The following is a 20814-nucleotide window of genomic DNA, read 5'->3' on the forward strand; positions in this document are numbered from 1 at the left end:
TTTTTTTTTCTTTTTCTTTTTTTTTGGACAAAACCACAGGGAGCTACTGGAGATGGACAAAAGAGCCGCATGTGTCTCCAGACCCCCGTGACCCCTGATCTAAATGGATAAATAGCGCTACAGGCCGCGGGGAAGCTATGTAAATTTGCCTCTTGCTTTGTCTCTCTTTTATATTTTGGGTCTGAGTGCTCGCACACTGTTGCCTGTTCGTGTAAACCCTCTCATAAAAGTGAGTCCTAGCACATTCAGTGTAAGGCCCTTTAAAAAAACTGATCATTTTTTAAAATTCATACGCTTGTTTGTGCGCACACGTGTGTGAATTCTCCCGTGACTGGAGAGTCACCACAGCAGTCACCGAATATTAGTATCTTCCCACATCAATCAGACTGAACGTTACTTCACAACACCAACAAACTCACGCAGCATGACTCATCACATGCGACAGGGGGGAAAAAAGTGTTTTCTGATGACATATTCTTTGTTTATTGCAGGGTACTCCCTTACAAACCGTCCAAACGGCAGGATGTGATCCTGCTGTGATTACAGCTGAAGGCTCAGCCTCTTGTTAAAGAGGGAGAGGTGGTATATCATTACAATGCAACACAATGTGCAGAAATAGCTGGTGTGTCAGTTCACGTAAAGGTTTATATATTTAAGAATTGACGTCTATTATCTTATTGTCTGTCCTTTGTTTAGTTTTTTTTATTTTATTGTTTCCCCTTTTAGATATCTACATATGGGTGTGCATGTGAATGTGTGTCACCATTGAATTTGTGTGTATTTTAGTTTCACACTCTTATGCTCAGGAATGTGGTGAATAGGTTTCTCCAGGGGGAGGAGTTGGGTGATTGTGTATTTTACCTGCCTCGTTTCCCTCGCGGGTTTGTTTCCATTCCTTTGATTCGCTGGAGTTCCGCCTCACCTTTTAAGTGGAGTGTAAACATGTCTCAGCAAATTCAACTGCTACTCAGAGTATCCTACATTAACAATAAATGAATCCCGCAATTGGCAGACAGTCATCAAAATGTTTGAAAAGTGCTTGGGGTGTGGCGCCAAAACACCGAAGTTTACAGAGACACTTTATGAATCAAAATGTTTATGATGCAATTGTCGACTTGTGTTGCATTTTATGGGTATGGCTCTTTTGATGTCACGGGAGTAAATACTTATGGAATGAGTTCACTCACAGCGTGCGTTACATGAGCCATCATGTGGTTTCATTAATGGCATATTTAATAACCGTGAGTATCACAATGTGAGAGGAATCTGCACCTGAAGTAAGACCCTAACAGCTGGCTGGCTTGCCATGAAACACTCAGAAAAAAGGCGAATTCATGCAAACGTGAACTTTTTTCTTTATCTATTTTTTCTTTATATTAGTTCAAACCAGAGGGTTGCAGTGTAAACATTTAGATTTGACTTTGTGTTTTTTGTGGATTTAAAAAGATTATTACAAATATGTAGTTTCACTCTAATGTCTGATAAATAGTTTGACTTTTATTTGCATTGGCTTTAAGGTGTTTGCATGTGAGATTTCGGCTTCCCAGTAAACCAGGCGATAACAGAGTTTCAACAGTGTATTCCTTTGAATTTGCCGCAAACTGACCACCAATCTAGGAACTTATCGGCTAATCTGCTGACGCAACTTGTTGGACCAACCAACAATATTTCTGAGCTTTCTCTGTATCCAGCAGATACAATTATTCCTGCTCTGTGGACTGGTCATTATTAACAGTGGATTTTTTTTTAAATAAATAAATCATTATTAGAGAATAGGGGATATTTTTAAGACTGCATTTCTGCAAAATACAATCTTTTGTAGACAATGCATGCCTAAACATGCCTGGCCAACAGAACTCACAGTACAAGCAAACTGCATGCCTTTGGCAGAGATCTTGTCACCAGAAATCAGTTTCTGGTGACAAAATCTTCTCGGTTTGCTTACAGACTGTGGATAGTCATGTGCAGATATCGTTGTAGAGTCCCAATCTTAAATATGGGACAATTTTATTCCATTCTTTCCCATAAAAGCTGTGGAATAAAGTGTTTTATGGGTTATCTTCAGAGGACTTCTTTAATGTCAACTTGCTGGTGGTGCTCACTAACATGTTCAAGATTCATGGGACTATGAACATCTAATAAATTTAAAGACAATATAGTTTTTGTATGTTTCAAATCAGTGGGCATCTAGCTCTGCTTCACAATGCAGTAATTAACCTGGGGTCACGGCCTGAGGTCACAGGTCAGTATTTGTGTGAATAGGAGCATTCGGATGAGTAAATGGGTGTGTGTTTGTATTTGTGCTTATGAGAATGCCTGTGTGGCCATCAGCGGGGCAGGATGAGGAGAGTTGTGGCAGGCCCACAGTGAAAGGTACACACAGATAAGCCAGTGTGTGCGTAAGGAAAGTGACTTAACTGAGAGTTTCCAAACACACCTGGGAGATGTTCTTGTAAGAGATAAAAGCTCGGGAGGGGGAAATCTACAGCAAATACCATTCATTTAAAAGCCTGACATTCAGGAATGGATAAGATTTGGCTTTGTTTTCTCTATGAGGAATTGCACTCTTCAGGATACTATTTAGACAGAGTGAGACAAAGTCATGGATGTAGTTTAAAGACATGTTAAACAGTGAGATTATTCTTGTTTAGCTCAACAAACGGAGATGAAGGTTCGCTTCCTGCTGCTTACCAACAGTAAACATTGGTTTTCTTTGGCCATGGCAGCACTCTCTGGTCAGCACTTACAATGGGAAAAAAAACTATTGCGCGTTAAGGGAGTGAATATGCATGTAGTGACGAATGCAAAGATAGCCAGCATCTGTGGAACATTTTAGTGTCTTTCACATCACATTAGTAAAGTCATCACGTAACCTTTGAACACAGAGGAACATTTGCTATCTAAAGAGCCAAGAGCTCATTAAAAGCACAATACCGGCAGTGATGGCAGACGCAGATGCTCTGTGGCTGTGTCATGATGACACTGACAAAAAAAAAGGGGAAGAAAGAAGAATCAGGATATGCACACTATATAAACCCTTTGGTGAGTAACACTAAATGTAAACTTAACTTTTCTTTGTTTACAGGAAAACGCCAAACGATACTTTTAAAAGGGGCCTAATGAGTGATTCTGGGTGTTGGAGAGGAAGTTACTGCAGTACTACTATAAATATAAAATATTTTAAATAAACCGCATCCTTAAGTACATTTTAAAAGAAAAATTGCTCTTGTTGTGACATCATACGTAACCTTTAAATGAACCTATCTTGGCCGCCAGTTTTCTTACTTTCCCTCTGCTGATCATTTTCAGGCAGCAGTCATATATCAGATGGGGTGGGACTCGCCCTGATTACCATTAAAATAGTAGTTAAGCTTCTAACATGTTGTTAAAGTTATGAAAGGGTGTATTTAAACCCAAACCATGATATTTTCCTAAACTAACTGGGTACCTTTGGTGCCTAAACCTAAACAAACTGTAACTGAAAACTAAACTAAACTAAAACATAAATATGTCAGTCAAGATTCCGTAAAGGTCTAAAACCCTAACCTCCTGGGTGAAAGTCCAGTATCTGACTACCTCATCCTCTGGAAATAGTCTTATATTGCTTACTTTCCCGGACGAAATATTTTCCCCTCGAAACACGAATGATAAAGCAGTGCATGCGAAGTTTGATCAGTTGCCCCAAATGACTTATCATCTGAGTCAGTCTGGTTGGAAATTAATAATCTCCACTTTCCTTTTTAAGGAAAAATTTCAAAAAGACTCAGCTGCTGTGTTTGAGATACGTTGTGGGTGAAGTAAGTGTCAGGTTGTCATAAAGAAGAAGAGTAGCTGGATATGTGTTGATACCTTTGATCCAAAGGTCTCTGTCTCTGTACTTTGACACTGATGATCCATCAGTGTCAAAGTACAGAGACAACCAGTAACAATGGTTAAAGTGTGCCTGTCAGACCTGCTGATAAGTGAGACAAACAAAATCAATGTCCCTGTGTATTAATGCCCCCGTCCTAGTGTAGCGATTCAAGGAATCATTACACTAGGATAGGGACATTAAACAGGACAAGCACATTTGACAGGTCCTTTGTCAAACTAGGATCTGTTTGACAAAATGAAGCAGATTATGTCACAATCTATAGGCACAGCTGAGGAATAAAGTCATTGAGATCTGTCAGTCTGGAAAGGGTTAAAAAGCCATTTCTAAGGCTTTGGAACTCCATGGAACTACAGTGACAGCCATTATCCACCAATGGAGAATACTTGGAACAGTGGTGAACCTATCCAGAAGAGGCTCGTCTATCAAAATTACTTCAAGAGCCTATCAATGACTCATTCAGGTCACAAATGAACCCAGAATGACATCTAAAGAATTGCAGGCATCTAAAAAAATAACAAAAATAATGATCCACAAGACTTTTTTTCAGTTTTATGTTTGCGAAAGAATGGGTCACTCTCAGGAGCTCAGTGACTTCCAGCGTCGTACCGTGATATGATGGCACCTGTGCAACAAGTCCAGTCATTCAGTGCTGTAAAGCACACAGCCACTGGACCCTAGAGCAGTGAAGACATCTTCTCTCTAACGGGCAATCCAATGCACGAGTCTGCCAGGAAAACGCTACTTGTCTGACTTCATCGTGCCAAGTGTAAAGTTTGGTGGAGCAATTTCATGCTCCTTACTTTGTGGGAACACTTTAGGGATGGCCCCTCCTGTTCCAACATGACTGTGCACAGGTACACAAAGCAAGGTCCATAAAGACATGGATGATTGAGTTTGGAAGAACTTGACTGGCCTGCACGGAGTCCTGAGAAAACCCTTTTGGGATGAATTAGAGCGGAGACTGCGTCTAAAATCAGTGTCTCACAAACGTACTTCCCATAAACACTTCTAAACTTTGTGGAAAGCAGTTCCAGACGAGCTGAAGCTGTTATAGCTGCAAAGGTTATTAAACCCTATGGATTAAGAATGGGATGCCACTTGGCACTTGTCACTTCATGTGCATGTGAAAGCAGATGAGGGAACACTTCTGACAACAGGTATCTGCACACTTTTGAATCCTTATGAGCCTGAAATCTTCAAACACCGCCTTTCTAGTGGACCCAGAGATTCATCTGGTTAGTAAGGGTGGTCAAGGTTTTAAAGTTTAGGCCCAAGCATTGTGAAAACTGTGTAACCTTGTTTTAAAATCTCTTAGTACTCTAAGTTTAAAGGTAGCTAATGCTTTGTAGAAACGTTTACCTTTTTTTAAATGTGTAGGACTAAATGTGTACTTGTTTTTCTGTGTTCCATTGAACTTGAAATCCATTTGAATTCTGACGACTCTCATGCATAAGTTCAATAAGGAAGATTTGTAATCCCTCATCCGCCCTCTTTCATGGGCGTTTAGGCTGCAAGTCTATTCTTGATATCACTTCATCTTTTGCATACTGTCAAACTCAATTCTGACATCATAACTCTTCTCCAATCATGCCTTCTGCGAACCAATCAGCCTCTGCTTTGAGTGCTTTAAATCCCAATGCTCTTCTGTCTTTCCTCCCCATCTCTGCTTCACCCTGGTCACTCTGAGCGCCATCTAAATCTCCATCTTCATCTTCACCACTACCAGCAACTGGATTCTGGGGTTCCCGTCCAAATAGCCTATTAACTGAATTCTGTTCGCAATAAGTCGTGTTCAGTTTCTCCAGTGTCCGTTTTTTGTATTAGATTCTAATTGTTTGGTACTTTTAACTTAACAAGGTTATTACAAGCCTCTGCATATGTCAAAAAGGGTAAAACTCTACAGAATGAGTTTATTTTAACCTAACTTTAATTCCAAAAACCTCTTTGTATGTGATAATAGGTTGGATTTGGGGCTTTTGAAGTAATTATAAAGACTAAACATTCAGACTGTCCAGAAAACATAAGAACTGCTCATTTTCTGTTTAGTTTCCACTGAGCAAACAAGAAAGTGACTTGGCCTGCATAGCCAAGTTCAGTTTGAGGATGAGAAAATACACTGAGGGCAGCAGCAGATTAGTGTGTTTCTGCCGTGTCTTACTCAATATGCGTTCCTTCAGCGCTGCTCCGAGCATACTCGAATATGATCAATGCTGACAGGGCTAGCCTGTACACTATATCCTCCTCTGTCTCTCCTATCTCTCTTTTTCCTTTCATTTTTCTTCTTCACTGACCAATTAGGCCCATGAACTCTTTGAACTGCTTGTCTGCAGAGAACGCAAGAACCAGCTCCTTACTGGAACTGACCAAGAGAGATAAACTGCGGAGAACAGATAAAAGTGTTAGACATATGCAGATGAATATGTGGGAGAGGGAAAGGGTTAGGAACTGCTGTGGTTTTTTTGCCTCTTCAAGTACTTGAACTTTTGCTCTCACTTGATCTTAGAGCTTCAATTTATCTGCCTATCCGAAAAAGAAAGCAGGATGGAGAAGGTGAGAAGGGGAACGGAGGCTGGGTGTTGGACGTGCGCCTCCTCTGTGTGGCACGCTCCTTACAGCTGGGCAGGGTTAACAGTTATGACACTGACATGCTGATAATAACTTATAAAGTCGCTTTAAGAGTTGACGGAAGTCATCTGTGCAGTGTCACGTCCAAGTGGCTATCAGATGTTTTCTTTCAGGAAATGGAATGACATTTGATAAGACACAAAGATTAATTGTTGTGGTGCAGGAAGCATAGTTGGGGAATTCTGTTAGACTGTTTCATGTTTGCAACACTTCTGAGAAACAGAAAGCAAATTAAATTACACACTTCCATGTTCCTGAAAGTTTTAACAAGGTTCCTTTTTTATCCACTCAACCGTAATCTGAGAGACACTCTCATCTGCACGTACTGCAGTCATTCTCCCGTCAGGCATGTAGCCATGTGAAACTGTGCACACACATATACGGCTGAATCACAGCGGGATGAATGTTATCGGAGCGCATTAGCGGGTGAAAGCGCAAGGGTTAATTCAAGGACAATTTATAAGAGATTGGTTAAGAAGTCAACTATGATAATCCAGACAGACACACCTTGCCGTGCCAATCACTCCCTTCCACGGCCTTACGAGAAGCTTGAGCTCTCATGAGCTTATTGCCAAGAAGCAAAGACTCACTACTAACAAATGGGAGTGTGCAAGGCAGAAAGGAGGAAAGACAACAGAAAGGAAGAATGTGTAATTTAGCAACAGGTGATAAAAGCCTGGCAGTCAGCCATTTGGCTTTAGGTAAAGAAAAGCTTCTGTTGCTTTATGTATTTAAAGAGTGCGGTTCATTGTTAGCCGCACTCAAAATCATTAGCCATCGCCTGATCATCCCATACCACTGCCTCTTATTTATATTTGTTAACTTGGATGTCCTTAAACTTTGTAATTGTTTTACTGTAATGAGCAAAAGTCTTGAGCCAGCTTCCATTACTTCATATTTTGCTGCGAAAATGCAAAATAGGTGCAATGAATTATTGAACAAGGAAATAGAGTATGCAGGGGAAAACCAGAGTTTATATAACTCTAATGGGCTTGAAAGTCAATATTTGGTTTGACCACCTTTACTCTTCAGTGCAGTCTGAACTCGCTTAGGCAATCTTTCTTTTAATTTCTTAAGATAATCTTCAGGAATTGTTCTTCAGGCTTCTTGAGGGACATTCAAAGCTCTTCTCTGGCTGTTGGATGCCATTCTTTCTGTTCTATGTCAAGACGATCCCAAACTGCTTCAGCAATGTTGGGTGAGGTCAATTCCTGACTGACTGTGTTTTTCTATCCAGCTATGCTTGTACTCCATTGGCAGTGTGTTTGGGATCATTGTCATGCTGAAAAATTAAGCCAATCTGATGGTTGCCAGATGGTACAGCACAGTGAAACAAAATCTGATGGTACTTTTCTAAGTTTTAGAATTCAGTCAGTTTCGACAAGATCTCAAACATCACTGGCTGAAATGTAGCTCCAAACCAATGACAGAGCCTCCATCGTTTTTTACAGATGGGCACAGACCATGACTGTTGGACCTCTTTCATGACTCCTCCATAGACACTGATGACAATTTAAACCAAAATTTCATATTTGAATTCATCACCTTAGAGCAGCGGTCTCCAACCTTTTTTTGCGCCACGTTTATGCCCGATAATATTTTCACGGACCGGCCTTTAAGGTGTCGCGGATAAATACAACAAAATAAAACTAGTACCGGTACTGAAAAAAGAAGATTTATTCATAACACACGTGAAAAGACCCAGGAAAACCAAGTTAACAAAAAAAAACGATAACAACATAACGCTAAAAACCGATAAAAACCCTGAAAGCCATACATTTCACACCCGAGTCTTAACTCTCACGGCCCGGTACCAAATGACTCACGGACCGGTACTGGTCCATGACCCGGGGGTTGGGGACTGCTGCCTTACAGGACCTGTTTGATCTTCAGTCTAGTTCTTGTGTAATTTGGTACACCTCAGCCCTGTTTCCCTTCCTTAAGAATAGCTTCTTGTCAGTCACCCTTCCACTGCGACCATTTCTGATGAGGCTTCAGTGAACAGCAGATGTTTCAGCTGAAGGGTTAGATGCATCTGTCATTCCCTGTGTCAGGACCAATTTAAACACAGAAAACTGGTTCAGTTAGGTGCCTTCTTTATGCTCGGATGATTCATAGGTCAGTGGCTTAACAAATAAAAAAGCATACCTCTAAAAATGGTCAAGTATAAGCAGTGGACTGAAAATAACTTAAAAAGCAGCTTTGAAATTCCTTAAGAAACACTGGAAGGCCACAAAATGACAAGAAACCTCAGAAGCACAATAAAACGATAATTATTTTGTGTGTGTGTGTGTGTGTGTGTGTGTGTGTGTGTGTGTGTGCGTGCGTGTGTGTGTGTGTGGTTAAAGAAACAGGCAAATCAAACTTCTGTTTTGTGTTTTCCAAAAAAAAGGAAGCGTAGTAAATCTGAATGGAGAACTTTATCTGAAAAAAGTGTAAGTGAAAACGGTTGAATATATCGATTGCATCATATACTAATGATGCAATCGTACCACACCGTTGCAGAATGAAAAAAAAACACTCAATTTAAAACTGCTGTGGTGCTCCTTTTATTTACTTTAAACTGGTCTAACATGGCAAGATCGGCATGGCTGGTTCTTGTGCTTTGCATTATTTTAAACAGTGTGATTAATAAAAAAGACACAGAAGAATGCAACAGATTAGCAGATCAACTTGGGACCTTTCCATCCCATGGCTTTTTGGGGGATATTTGGACATTGGGGATTAGGTTTAATCTACTATAGGTTTGAACTGGGAATTAAAAGTGCAACTCGCTGGACTATGCTGAAAAATGAACCTTTTGCGATGATTTCCAGGTGGTATTGTGTGCTGTATAAAAAATCTGACTGTATTTTCTGCATTCATAATTCATTCAGTTTTGCCAAGATGCTCATAACCACTGGCTGAAATGGAGCACCAAACCATGACAGGGCCTCCACCATGTTTCGCAATTGTCTGCAGACACCGATTTACCTCTGTACTGACCTCCTCTGAAAACTGATGACAATTTAAACCAAAACCTTCAAATTTCATCACTCCATAAAACCTGTTACAACTTATCTTCAGTCCAGCTCTTATGTAAAACAGTCCCTGTTTTCCTTTCTTAAAAATGGCTTCTTGATAGCCATACTTCTATTGAGACCATTTCTGATGAGGCTTCGGGGAACAGCAGATGGATCAACTGAAGTTCCAGATGCATCTCTCAGAGCAATTTAAAGACACAACACTGGTTCTTCCCTTAAGTTAAGAGCCTTTTTATGCTTGAATGATTCACAGGTCCCTGTTAGGTGGCTTAACAAATAATAATTATTCATCTAAAAGTGGTCAGATACAAGGACTGGACTGACAATGAGTGTAAAAGCGGTCAAACTTTGGAAGACCTTCGGAAAGCCTGGTGAGCTTTTTGCTATACCACATATGTGAGTCTACTGGTTCTCTCTAAGTAGTCTGTTCTCACGGCTCTTTTTTTGAAAGTTGAATGCTTAATTAGAGATTGATTCATTTTAGAGGGTTGTAAAGAGCAATGAAGCAATACCGAGGTAAGAGGCACACCTCCGGCTTCTCTAACCCAGCCTTTTTTTGTGTTTTTTTGTGTGTGTGTGTGTGTGTGTGTGTGTGTGTGTGTGTGTGTGTGTGTGTGTGTGTGTGTGTGTGTGTGTGTGTGTGTGTGTGTGTGTCGTGCACTTGTGTGGAAAACTACTCGTGCAGCTGCATGAAATCACACTGCAGTTCTCATGGCATGATTGCTCAGGATGGAAAAACTCCAAACACTCACCGGCTTAAAACAACGTGACTTTGGCTGTACTGTAAACAGCTAATTACTCTTGTGTCCTATCACTGATAAAGCCGCAGCTCATGGAGTGTTTGCTGGAGTATTACACCAGGCCGCTGTCCCCACAGCGCCGACAGGCATCACCCTGCTTTTGTGCTAACACGATGACGTTTGCAAATGTGCGTCAGTGTGCAGTTCAACGCAGGGGAGGCTGTTTTTTGTACTTTTAGGAAAGCACTGTTTCATTAAAAGTGCATGTGTTTAGCTATGCCTGTACCAGGTCAGCAGAAAGTGTGCACACACCAACTGTATCCACTGTAGAGACTGCACCAGCACACACAGGCGAATCCACACGCTCTGAGTCAGCAGAAACAGGAGCTCGGTGACACCGCTAATGAACCCAACTGTTATTCTTCAATTTAACTCTGAAGCCAGCCAAGGAACTCCTCTCAGGACTGCTACAATTACATGTCAGCCTTCTCCTCCTTAAAGCTGTCTTTCTCCTTATCTGTCATTCACTCTGCTTCTCTGCTTTCTGCTTTATCATGCCTCAGTTCTTTGCACTGTAAAGTCTCATTGTTTGAGGGATCTTTTTTTTTCCCCCCTTCTCCCTCATACCATTAAAGGCACGATAAGGTATGAACTAAAGCCGGCACATAGCTGCCAGGTTATGTCATTACATACTTATCAGCTCATTCCATTTCCTAGGTGTCTATCAATCTGTCATTGAGCTGGAGGTACTGCTCTTCCTCCGGTGGCCAGGAGAGGGCACAGGAAATCAGAGAGAATACATGGAAATCACACAAAGCAAGTCTTAAGATTGGGAAGACCTTAAAAATAAAAAGAGAAAAAGGACATTTTTTTCTTTCAGTTCAATAGAAATAAGAGGGGGAAAACATACTGTGAGCTCTGGTTAACTGTAGGGCACTTTACATTTAAATAAATCCTCTTTTGAGGTACTGAGGTGCTTCATCTGTGTTTGCATCATTCATTTCTTCAGTATTTCACTCAACCACGTGTATTTATTAGGATATTCTAAAATACCATGCAGGCTACTTTAATATATCCATTTTTGCTTGTAAAATCTATTTTCTGCTAATAAGTCATTGTTGTTAACTATTTGAAGGTGTGGCTTTTATTTAATTAAATAACTGCCATGCTGTCTTCATTATTCTTACTCAGATTGAGCCTTTTTGTGTTTACTGTGGGGTTTTTTGTTTTTTTAAATTGTCCTTAGCATCATCGTGAACGTCACTAGGGCGTCACCATCGGGCTGCTTCACCGGCTCAATAACTATATTCTCATCTTGTCTCCCCTTTCCTCCTCCCCCCCTGCTCCATCCGCGGAACAGGAGTGTTGGGGGGCAGGTAGCGAGAAACTGCACAGAAAATACGTCCATCGAAGAATATTTTGTCCAGGAAGTCACGACGCAAATACTTAGAGCTCAGGGATGCAGACCGCACCTGATATATGCGTCGCAGCGGATCACAAGCGGAAAACGTTGACCGGAGCACGCACGCACAAGGCTTACGTGTCCAGCCACACACGCTCTCCTACGTCGACAAGTTGGGTGCCCTCTCATGTCTAGTCACAAGGCTGGAAAATACTTAACGCGGTACCGTATTATAGCCCCAGTACAAAATTAAAACCTCACAAGATTATTGCGCCGGTGTGCGTTCACCGGTATTTCCCTCGCAGTAAACGATTCGGAAGTTGCCCCAAAAAGGAGTTCATTTGTTGCACAGATCTGCGCTGTAACGACCCCGTGATACGACTGTCGTATCCAAAGAGTTTTCTTTCTTCTTATTCACATGTAAAAGAAATACAAATTTTTTCTTTTTTTTTTAAAGTACAAATAGACAGGTGTTGTGGCAAAAAAAAACGTGATGTCTGGTATTTGCCTTAAAAATGATTTTTAAAAATCGACTAAAAATTAAAAATTAAAATTAAAAAACGATTAGCGGTGTTTAAGCTGCTGTAAATGACTTGTTGCATATAAGCTATCAACCATATCTCTAAACTGATATAGAGTCATTCTGACCCAGAGAGAGCATACCTGGCACACAGTAGGAGCTTCATTCAGGGTTTTTTGTTTTGTTTTGTTTTTGTTTTTTGTTTGTTTGTTTGTTTTTCCAAAGTGACTTTTACATATTCTTTTTTTTTTAACATGGAAGGCGTTTTACCGACTTTAAAAATATATTTTTCAAGGGAGCTGTGGCCAAGAGGGGAAAAGAAGTTTCATGAAATATCACATAGCAGTTCTACAACGATATTTTAAGTGACTAAAAAGGGATGGATTGGTCATAATGTAGAACAGAGGACAGATACAACAACGCAGATATAATGATATAAAATTGATAATTTGTCTATTTTATATATAACCCCTTTGTAAATCTCGCCTATTTGCCTATATGCAATATTACACATGTATAAGATCACTTTTTTTCTTTTTTGGTGGGGGCATTCTGGGCTCCTATTAGCGCAGAGCTCTATAGGACACACCTACCACATCATTCACTTCCTTCGTACCGCGATCTCTCCACACTATACAACAGACGCAGACAGAAGAGGACGCACTAAGACAAGAGCCGAGTGATGATACCGGGTTAAAGATAAATCAGCCAGAGCTAAAGAGACAAAAGTTGCTCGCCACGATTAAACTGACACCGCGGTTTTCTTTTCCACTGAACATCATCCTCGTCCACGGCTTCAAGTTTCAAATGGACAGACACTTGGAGACGCCTGGCTCAACAAGCATGGGATTATTTCTGTAATGTGGATTGCTACTCCCTTGCAAGAAAATAAAGATCTGCTGCGGAACAATGTGAGACGTTGTGCATCTTGGATTCTCGTGTTTCTGGATATCTTGAAAATAATTGGCAACAGTTGAGACAAAAAGAAGAAGAAGTAGTTAACACGCGAAGGATTGTATCCTTGGGACCAGCATGGATTTGCTTTTACAACCTCCTGCCCTTTCAGAGAAGTTTTAGCCGGTCCTCTTGTATATTGTCGTACTTGTGAACTTCATGCTTGAGAACAAAAAGCCACATTTGGCCTGCTGATTTTATTTTTTTCTAAACAAATATCGTCTGCCCCCTTGGATTGGATTTCAAACACCATGAACTTTATTGACAGTTTGACACTATTATTTTTGACGCTGTCAGCTGTCAAGGTGAGTGTCCCCGGACAGCAAACTGACCCATAGAGAACAAATTTAAAAGAAAAAAAAAGATCACATCTATTGAGCCATGTAGGGACTGCTCATTAATGTGTAGCTTGTCCTTGTCTTTCCTCTAGCTAGGTCACCGCTCGTGTTTAAACAAGCTCAAATGTTTTGTGGCTTTTTTTTTTTTTCTGAGGAGATTTAAACAGCCATTACGCAAAAGTGGCGTTGTATAAACATAACCCACACACACTCGGCGGGTGTTGCGAGCCTTTTTTATCCTGTAAATCTAACCTAAGTGTTTATTTCTTTTATTAAAACGCAGAAAAATCATCTTAAGTTTGCCGTTGGCTGATTGCAGGCCTGCTCTAAAAAACCACCTTGGAGATATTATTACGCTTTAAAGGCGCAGTGGCTCCATTCTGATTTAGGACTTGTGAGCAGGTTCACTACCGGCATACAAGAAGCGGCTCCAGTTCTCAAACTGGAATTCAACCCCTTGATTCCAGTAGTGACCGAACGTTAATTATCCCCCTCAAACCGAGATTAATCAGCCGATCTAGCTGCGGAATTGTAATGGCGCTTTAGTGCCCACTGTAGTAAATCGTTTTTATATAATCATTAATCAACTGCTGGTATGGCTTTGAGCAAAGGTTTCAAGGTGAAAAAAAAATACAACCTCAGTAGGAGGCTGCGCGTTTTCCTGTAACATGATTGGACTTTCTTGTAACACCACTTTCAAAAAAGCCTTTCGCTTCCTTTTGGTTTCCGGCGGCAACACAGCTCCTCTCGCGAGCATCTCAGCCCCGGCATAATAAAAGCACGAGCAGGCTGGAGTCCGGTGAAGTGTTCATTGAACTAACTGGATCACTTAATGACAGTTAGGCCTCTCAATCAACACTGGACTGCACGCGGATGAAGGCTAAAATGCTCGTCTATACGCCGGCATGTATCATCACTCGGTTTAAGAGCCGGTGCTGGCAGCTTGACACCCATACATTAATGTATAGTGCGCTTTTTTTGGGGGGCTGGGGTCTCTCGGCCCACAAGGTTGGACCCTCTCACGCCACCAGAAGGGGGTGGGGCCTGCTAACAAACCGACCTTCTTCATTTTTTTTCCTCTCCTTTCTTTCTTTTCTTTTCCCCCTCCTCTTTCCTCCTCCTTTCTCCTTTCATTAAGAAACAGAAAAGAGTTTCTTATCGCTAAATGCCGGCTCACTCAGCACAGGCCGTATCTCATGCAACATTGGTGAGATATTGCGTGAGTTGCGCGTGCTCCTACGTGGAAAAAAAATGGGAGAGGGAAGGGTTGTGCGCGCGCGCGCGTTTGAAGACGAGACGGCATTGTGCGTAACGAACGAATGGAAAGTTGCCAAAAAAAAAAATCCTTTGTGGCCCAACTGGTGTGGTGACAGCTACCCCCCTGTGAGGGGAAAGTAGCAGGCTGAAATTCTTGCAGGCTTTAATGGCAGCGGTTATTAATCCGTGCTGCCTGGAAGCAGTGGAGCCGCACAACAATAAAGGTCTAGTAACTGAAACTAAACAGCCAATCCTGAAGTTTATGAAGTTTGGTCACGTTCATGTGGCTGAACTTAGGTCAGATGGTTTGACACGCTGTGCCTCCGATCAAACATTTGCCCATATACGGCCTCCCTCACCACATATACATATAAGTTATAATTAGACTAGGAGCAGGCTGATTAAGGAATTGTATCTTCAGGTGTTTTATTTTGAAAAACTGCTACCCCTCGAATGAACAGCTGATGTTCTATAGAACCTTATTGTTATTAGTGTTAAAGGTTATGAATATTTAAACCCCTAAAATATCATTGCAGTCTATACCGTGTGTAGGTTGGCCTGTGATAAGAGGCGTGTTTCTGTGGTTTATGTTTCAACAGCCATGTCATAATGTAAATATGTCTTTTGCACAACTGTGGATAAGTAAGGGGCATGGAGAGGGTTATGCTAAGTTCTTGCACAATCTACTGTAACTAACGGCGTGCTTTTTTATTTCTTTTTTTCTTGCAGAGTGCCCACATACCGAGGGAAACAGAAAGAGGTCCACATAACGGTAGGTGTCCTACAGGGCACCGTGGGAATACAGTCTGTGCTGGGCTCCCTGGTTGGCTAAAAGCCAATAAAACAAAGGACTGGTTTGAATTTCACCTTGACATTAAAGGCAAATTATTGCCTCCTAGTGGACAACATTGTCATTTGACCCTATGGAGAGTCATCCGGGACCATGACTCTCCTTTTTTTTTTAAAGCTAAAAAAAATGAGCTGTCACATCTTTAAATCTTACCGCTGGACGCGTTCGTCCTGAACAGCATTCCTCCCCGTTTGAGGTTAAGCTGGTGAAATGTTATAGAGACCAGAGTCTTTTATAGAAAGGAATGTCACCCTCTTGGCCCAAAGTTTAGTTTTGCACAATCCCAGCATTGCCCAACATAAATTGGACAATCAGAAGCTGAACTTCGTGATGTTGTTCAGGCCCAGCATGTTTGGTTTGGCTTCCCAGAGGGTTCTCAGACTGGGGTTGTTTTAGGTCCAGCAATGCTCTGAGTGATGTTCTGGAGGTGTTGCCGGTCTGTGTGCTAACATCTTTCTCAAGAGCAGAACTCCTGCAAAGGCTCAGTGACGGGAGGTTGGTGTGTGGGGGGGAAATAGACTGAAGGTGAAAAGCACACAACAGGCTATTAGTTTACAGCTTTAGGCAATGTGGATACAAAAAATGGGGTGACATTCAAGACCAGAGAATATTCAGTGCAGGTGATGACGTCAGACAGCAGTGACTCCGAGTCAGGGTGCATCTACCCTAGGGGATACTTCTACAGTTACCATGGATATTTGGAAAGATGCTGAGATAATAACCTAAAAGTTTGACCTGTAGATGGCAATAGCGGTAAAGACTACCAATGAGACTGAAGGATATCGCTGACTGACATATGAAGGGGTGGTAAATACATTTGAGGGTCACACATATGTGGATAGGGTTTGTTAACGTAAAGTAACAGATAAACTGTTAATACTGTGATTTAGAGGTGAGATGGGCAAATGAACAGCTGAAAAAGTAAGCCAATATGGGTAAAAAAGTTGATGCTGTTCTCTAAACGATGAATGGTAAGCTAAAAGTAATTGCACAGATTAATTGGTAAGCTGAGAGTAGTCCGGATCTAATTAGCTCAAATAAACAAGAGCTGGTGTTGATGAAGGGGTTCTTGAGTCTATCTGAGAGGCCTTTGGTGAAGCTGGAGGGTTGGTAACGTCGCTCCTGAAGTGAAAAGTGAAAGGGGTTGGAAACACAACATAGAGGAGTACTTGTTAATTTCAGTGAGGAATTACATAAGTGTGTAAAAGTAGGTCAGTCCAGTCTTTATTTGATGGTAGACACCGAGCGCTACTCGATGGAATAATACAATATAAAACGTGTGTGTGCATGTTTATGTGTATGGTGTTTGTTGTGAGCCTGCCAATTTCTTTTTATTCACATCCCCATTTAGGTGTGTGTTCAGGAGTGACTCACTTATAATATGGCTCCTCTGCCATTTTCTAACTGTGTGCACTGTTACTCTGTCTCCCAGTGATCCCTCTGATGGAGGTGTACAACAAGAGTTTGTGTCAACCTCGGGAGCTTTTGGTGGAAATTCTGCAGGAGTATCCAGATGAGGTGGAGCACATCTTCATCCCGTCATGCGTCGTTTTAACACGCTGCGCCGGCTGCTGCAACGACGAGATGCTGCAGTGCACGCCGACATCCACTTATAATGTTACAATGGAGGTCAGCAACGTTATTTGGAGCAGTAATACTTGTGTTTTTATATTGTTTTTTCTTCTTTGGCTGTTATGCCAAAGAAGGATATGCCTGTATCCTAAATGTGGACGCTTATTCAGTTTATTTTTGCCCAAACGCCAGCTAACGCAAGCTAAGAAGGTGCACAGGCTTTACAAGTGTCTGTCCGACCAGCCTAGGGCCCTCATGGTACTTAGCATAAAAAAGCCCCTTCAGCCTGTCCAAGTGCACATAGCTCAAAGGCTGCTTAGGTGTGACCTTTGAGCACTGAACCCTATTGTAGCATGCAAAAGAGGCGCCCTATTTTGATTTTAATCTTTGCTCCTATGAGAGAGACTGTGCAAAACTGAGGACAACCGACAGGTGACAAACCAAAGAGGAGATTGGTGTCCCTGTTTTTAGATGGGCGGGTGCCCAAAACACTTAAAGAAGAAGCCATTTTTAACATCTTAAAACCCAACACATATCCTCTAAACATGAATAGTAGCTAGCTGAAATTAGCACGTCCCAGATCTTGGTTGTCTGTGAAGAATAGGGTGGAAAAAACATTTTTTCTAGAAACTTGTCCAATTCTCAAAGTTGGCAGCCATGACAGATTGAGATATCTTGAATTCATGTGGGGTTTTTCCTGTCATCTGCTGTTAATATCAAAACATCTGAAGGACACTGGATATTTAGAAATACGACACACCAACGTGTATTTCTTATTTTTCTCTTTCTTTTACAGATTAAAAGAATTAATCCCAGGAGGCAAAAAAATGATATTTTCATGAGTTTTACAGAACACAGCGCATGCGAGTGTAGGTAAGAAACCCTGAACACACACACACACATACACACACACACACACACATACTTACATCCACACAAAGCACAGCCAAACATCACTGCAGGCAAATCAACGTGCCTTTGTGGAGCAGAGTGGAAGTTGGCCAAGCACGCCATGTGAAGTTATTGTTTGAAGTTTTCATCTGACACATTCACCAGATGTGTATCACCTAAATCCATATCTTATCTTTGCTTCTTTCACTTCGCTGATTCTAAAAAGACCCGAGCAGGTTTGAACACATCACAGCAGACATTCACAATGCTGCTTACATTCATCTTGGTTCCATCGAGTACAATGCCCTCTAAAGCATTGTTTGCAATTGCGACATATGGAGGTCGCTCCTCGGTCCATAGTTTAGATATAGGTCTGTGAGATAAGTGTTATAAAGTGGCATTTTGCATTTTACTGGGGCAATATGGTGCTGCACAAACAGCACTGTATTATTGTTCGAACGATGTGCGCTGCAGATTCTGTCCATCTCAGACCCTTCCCTGTGCAAATTACCCCAGCTTCTGCTATGTATGCAAAGGCTCTGCATCAGTGGAAACTAGGTATATATGGCTTCTATTCAGAGGCTTTTATTCAGTGTTATATTTAGATGTGGCCTTGTCTTAGGTTTGATGGTTCACAAGTTGTCTCTGGACCCTCTCACAGACTGCCCAGAGATAAGGTTAACTGTGACTGAAATTACCACGGATCCAGTCAGTTTGCTGTTTTGCTTTGACTGGCAGAAATAGGTGAAACAAGTAACATTACCAACATCAAATGATGTCCCTCTTGTGGCCTAGCATCAACAAACACTATATAATCACTTTTTCTTGTCACCTTTTTTGCTGTTTCTTGTTGGACATGTGTAGTTTTCCATACTCGTGTCATTATGATGGCAGATTTGAGCTCTGTGTCATGAATTGGTAAACCTTGACAGAGCGTCAAGGTTTACTAATCCTCCCACGTTTCAGGAAACCCTGACAATAAAGCAAACATTGCAAGTATGAGTATTGGCCAAAGGCCGAGTTGAATAGTTCTTCTTTTTTTTTTTTTTTTAACTTTATCTCATGTTGAAGCCACTTGTCCATCAAACTTCCGAATTTGGGCAAAATATCCACAGGGAATTAGTTCTGCATGTCTGCAGCAGTGACGTCCTAGTTCACCATTTAGTTGAAGCTATAAACCTTTAAGACACCTTTATAAAAATTTAGATGGTGCTATGAATCCATTTAGTTCTATTTAAAAATTATGACTTAACTATCATTTACAGGAACTGCTTTATAGCCATTAAGTCACTGGGAAACTGCTATACTTTTCAGTCCAAAAACCAACTATATATGGCTACAAAGTGTGGTGGTTAACACAGTTGCTTGGCAAGCACAAGGTTATATATGTGTGTGTGTATATATATATATATATATATATATATATATATATTAAAGTACAAGTATAAAGTACATTAAAGGGTTGGTTGATAGCTTTTGGTTCTGTTTTAAGTTTACAACCCTTCTGGGAATCATCTGCACCTAGATCTCTTTTTACGTCAGTGGATCATTGTTTATGACTGCACATCAAAAGCTACATTGTCACTGAACAATCGCTGATGGTGCTGACGCTACATTTTAGCAAATGCTCACCAATTGGACTGACTGCATTTGATGTGATTGACCAGTAGAATTCAGACATATGTAAATGAGAAAGCTTTGCCAGCATATTCATAACCTACAGGTACAGACATACCTACTCTAAAAACCTGATCAGCATGCCCCTGGTTTGGAGAGGCAGACCCCTCTGGAAAAAAGCTGCTCAGTCCTATACTTTGTGTTTTTGTGACTGGTGCTTAAAACACCAGCTAAACTACACTTTAGCTATATGGCAGTATGAACTCTAGCTATAACCCAGTGTAAGTATTTAAAGGGTCTATCTTCCAGTATAGGGTTGGCTTTAGTACAGTTTTGTTCTTGTAACTACTCAACTTTTAAATTAAAACTAGATGTTTAGCTTGTAATTGGGTAGTTTTACTGTGTTGCTACTTGAAGTAAAGAATTTGGATCCTCATGCGTTATCCATCCTGTGCAGACTTGCTGTACTACTATGTAAAGCAGAAACTTGGCAAGTGGTCTATTACCTTGCAGGAAACATTGTTTCCTAAGACTTTGGAATAACTATTGTCTCCAGATATGCCAGCAACTCCACACTGTTATTGGCTGGGAAGTGAAGCAAACCTGTCAAAAATGTGTTTGTAGTTGTGTTTATGTGTTTTGTGTGGATCCATCAATGAATATAATCCAAGAACTGCACAATTTCCCAATGAATTGATTTCACTTGCCAGTTGCAGATGCCAGATACTTGAAAAGAAACTAGATTTATCATAGGTTCTGGTAAAGGACGGTGACGCAATGTGATGTGAAAAGATTCATGTGATTCCACCCATGATGATAATAAGCCCCCAGTCCCTGATGATCTTGATAAGTATCTGTTTACCGGGATACAGTTGCATGCTGTGATCTAATGTCATGTTGTTTTGTTTCTGCCTTTCAGGTTAAAGAACGAAGTGACAGAAAAGAAAGAAAAGTGAGTACAGCGCTCTTTCTGCATGGAGATTGTGATTTGGGTGGAAAACAATAGGGACTTGAGATTTGATCTTTTCCGGTTTTGCCTTGCCAACAAACAATCATTTGTCTGCAACTCTCAGCCTTCCCAACTAGTCCCCTACCCTACTATAGTCTCTTCTGAACATAAATGATGTGCCTGTTATTTTCCCACTCCCACT

General features: G+C 41.1%; 1 protein-coding gene across 3 annotated transcripts in view; it reads left to right on the top strand.

Moving 5' to 3' along the window:
• The first annotated feature begins 12781 nt into the window (after positions 1–12781).
• The window catches only part of vegfab (vascular endothelial growth factor Ab), a 30349-nt gene continuing 22316 nt past the window's right edge, over positions 12782–20814 (top strand). Inside the window, exons 1-5 of one of the 3 annotated variants that reach the window (XM_085133047.1) lie at positions 12782–13443; positions 15463–15505; positions 17016–17212; positions 17952–18028; positions 20583–20615. In XM_085133047.1, the coding sequence (XP_084989173.1) occupies positions 13390–13443; positions 15463–15505; positions 17016–17212; positions 17952–18028; positions 20583–20615 (404 nt within the window). In that variant the 5' untranslated portion in view covers positions 12782–13389. The remainder of the gene's footprint in view (positions 13444–15462; positions 15506–17015; positions 17213–17951; positions 18029–20582; positions 20616–20814) is intronic. The other 2 variants (XM_085133049.1, XM_085133048.1) reach the window with 2 other exon arrangements.

Source organism: Neolamprologus multifasciatus, chromosome 15 (genome assembly GCF_963576455.1).
Source record: "Neolamprologus multifasciatus chromosome 15, fNeoMul1.2, whole genome shotgun sequence".
In the NCBI taxonomy this organism is placed as follows: Eukaryota; Metazoa; Chordata; class Actinopteri; order Cichliformes; family Cichlidae; genus Neolamprologus; species Neolamprologus multifasciatus.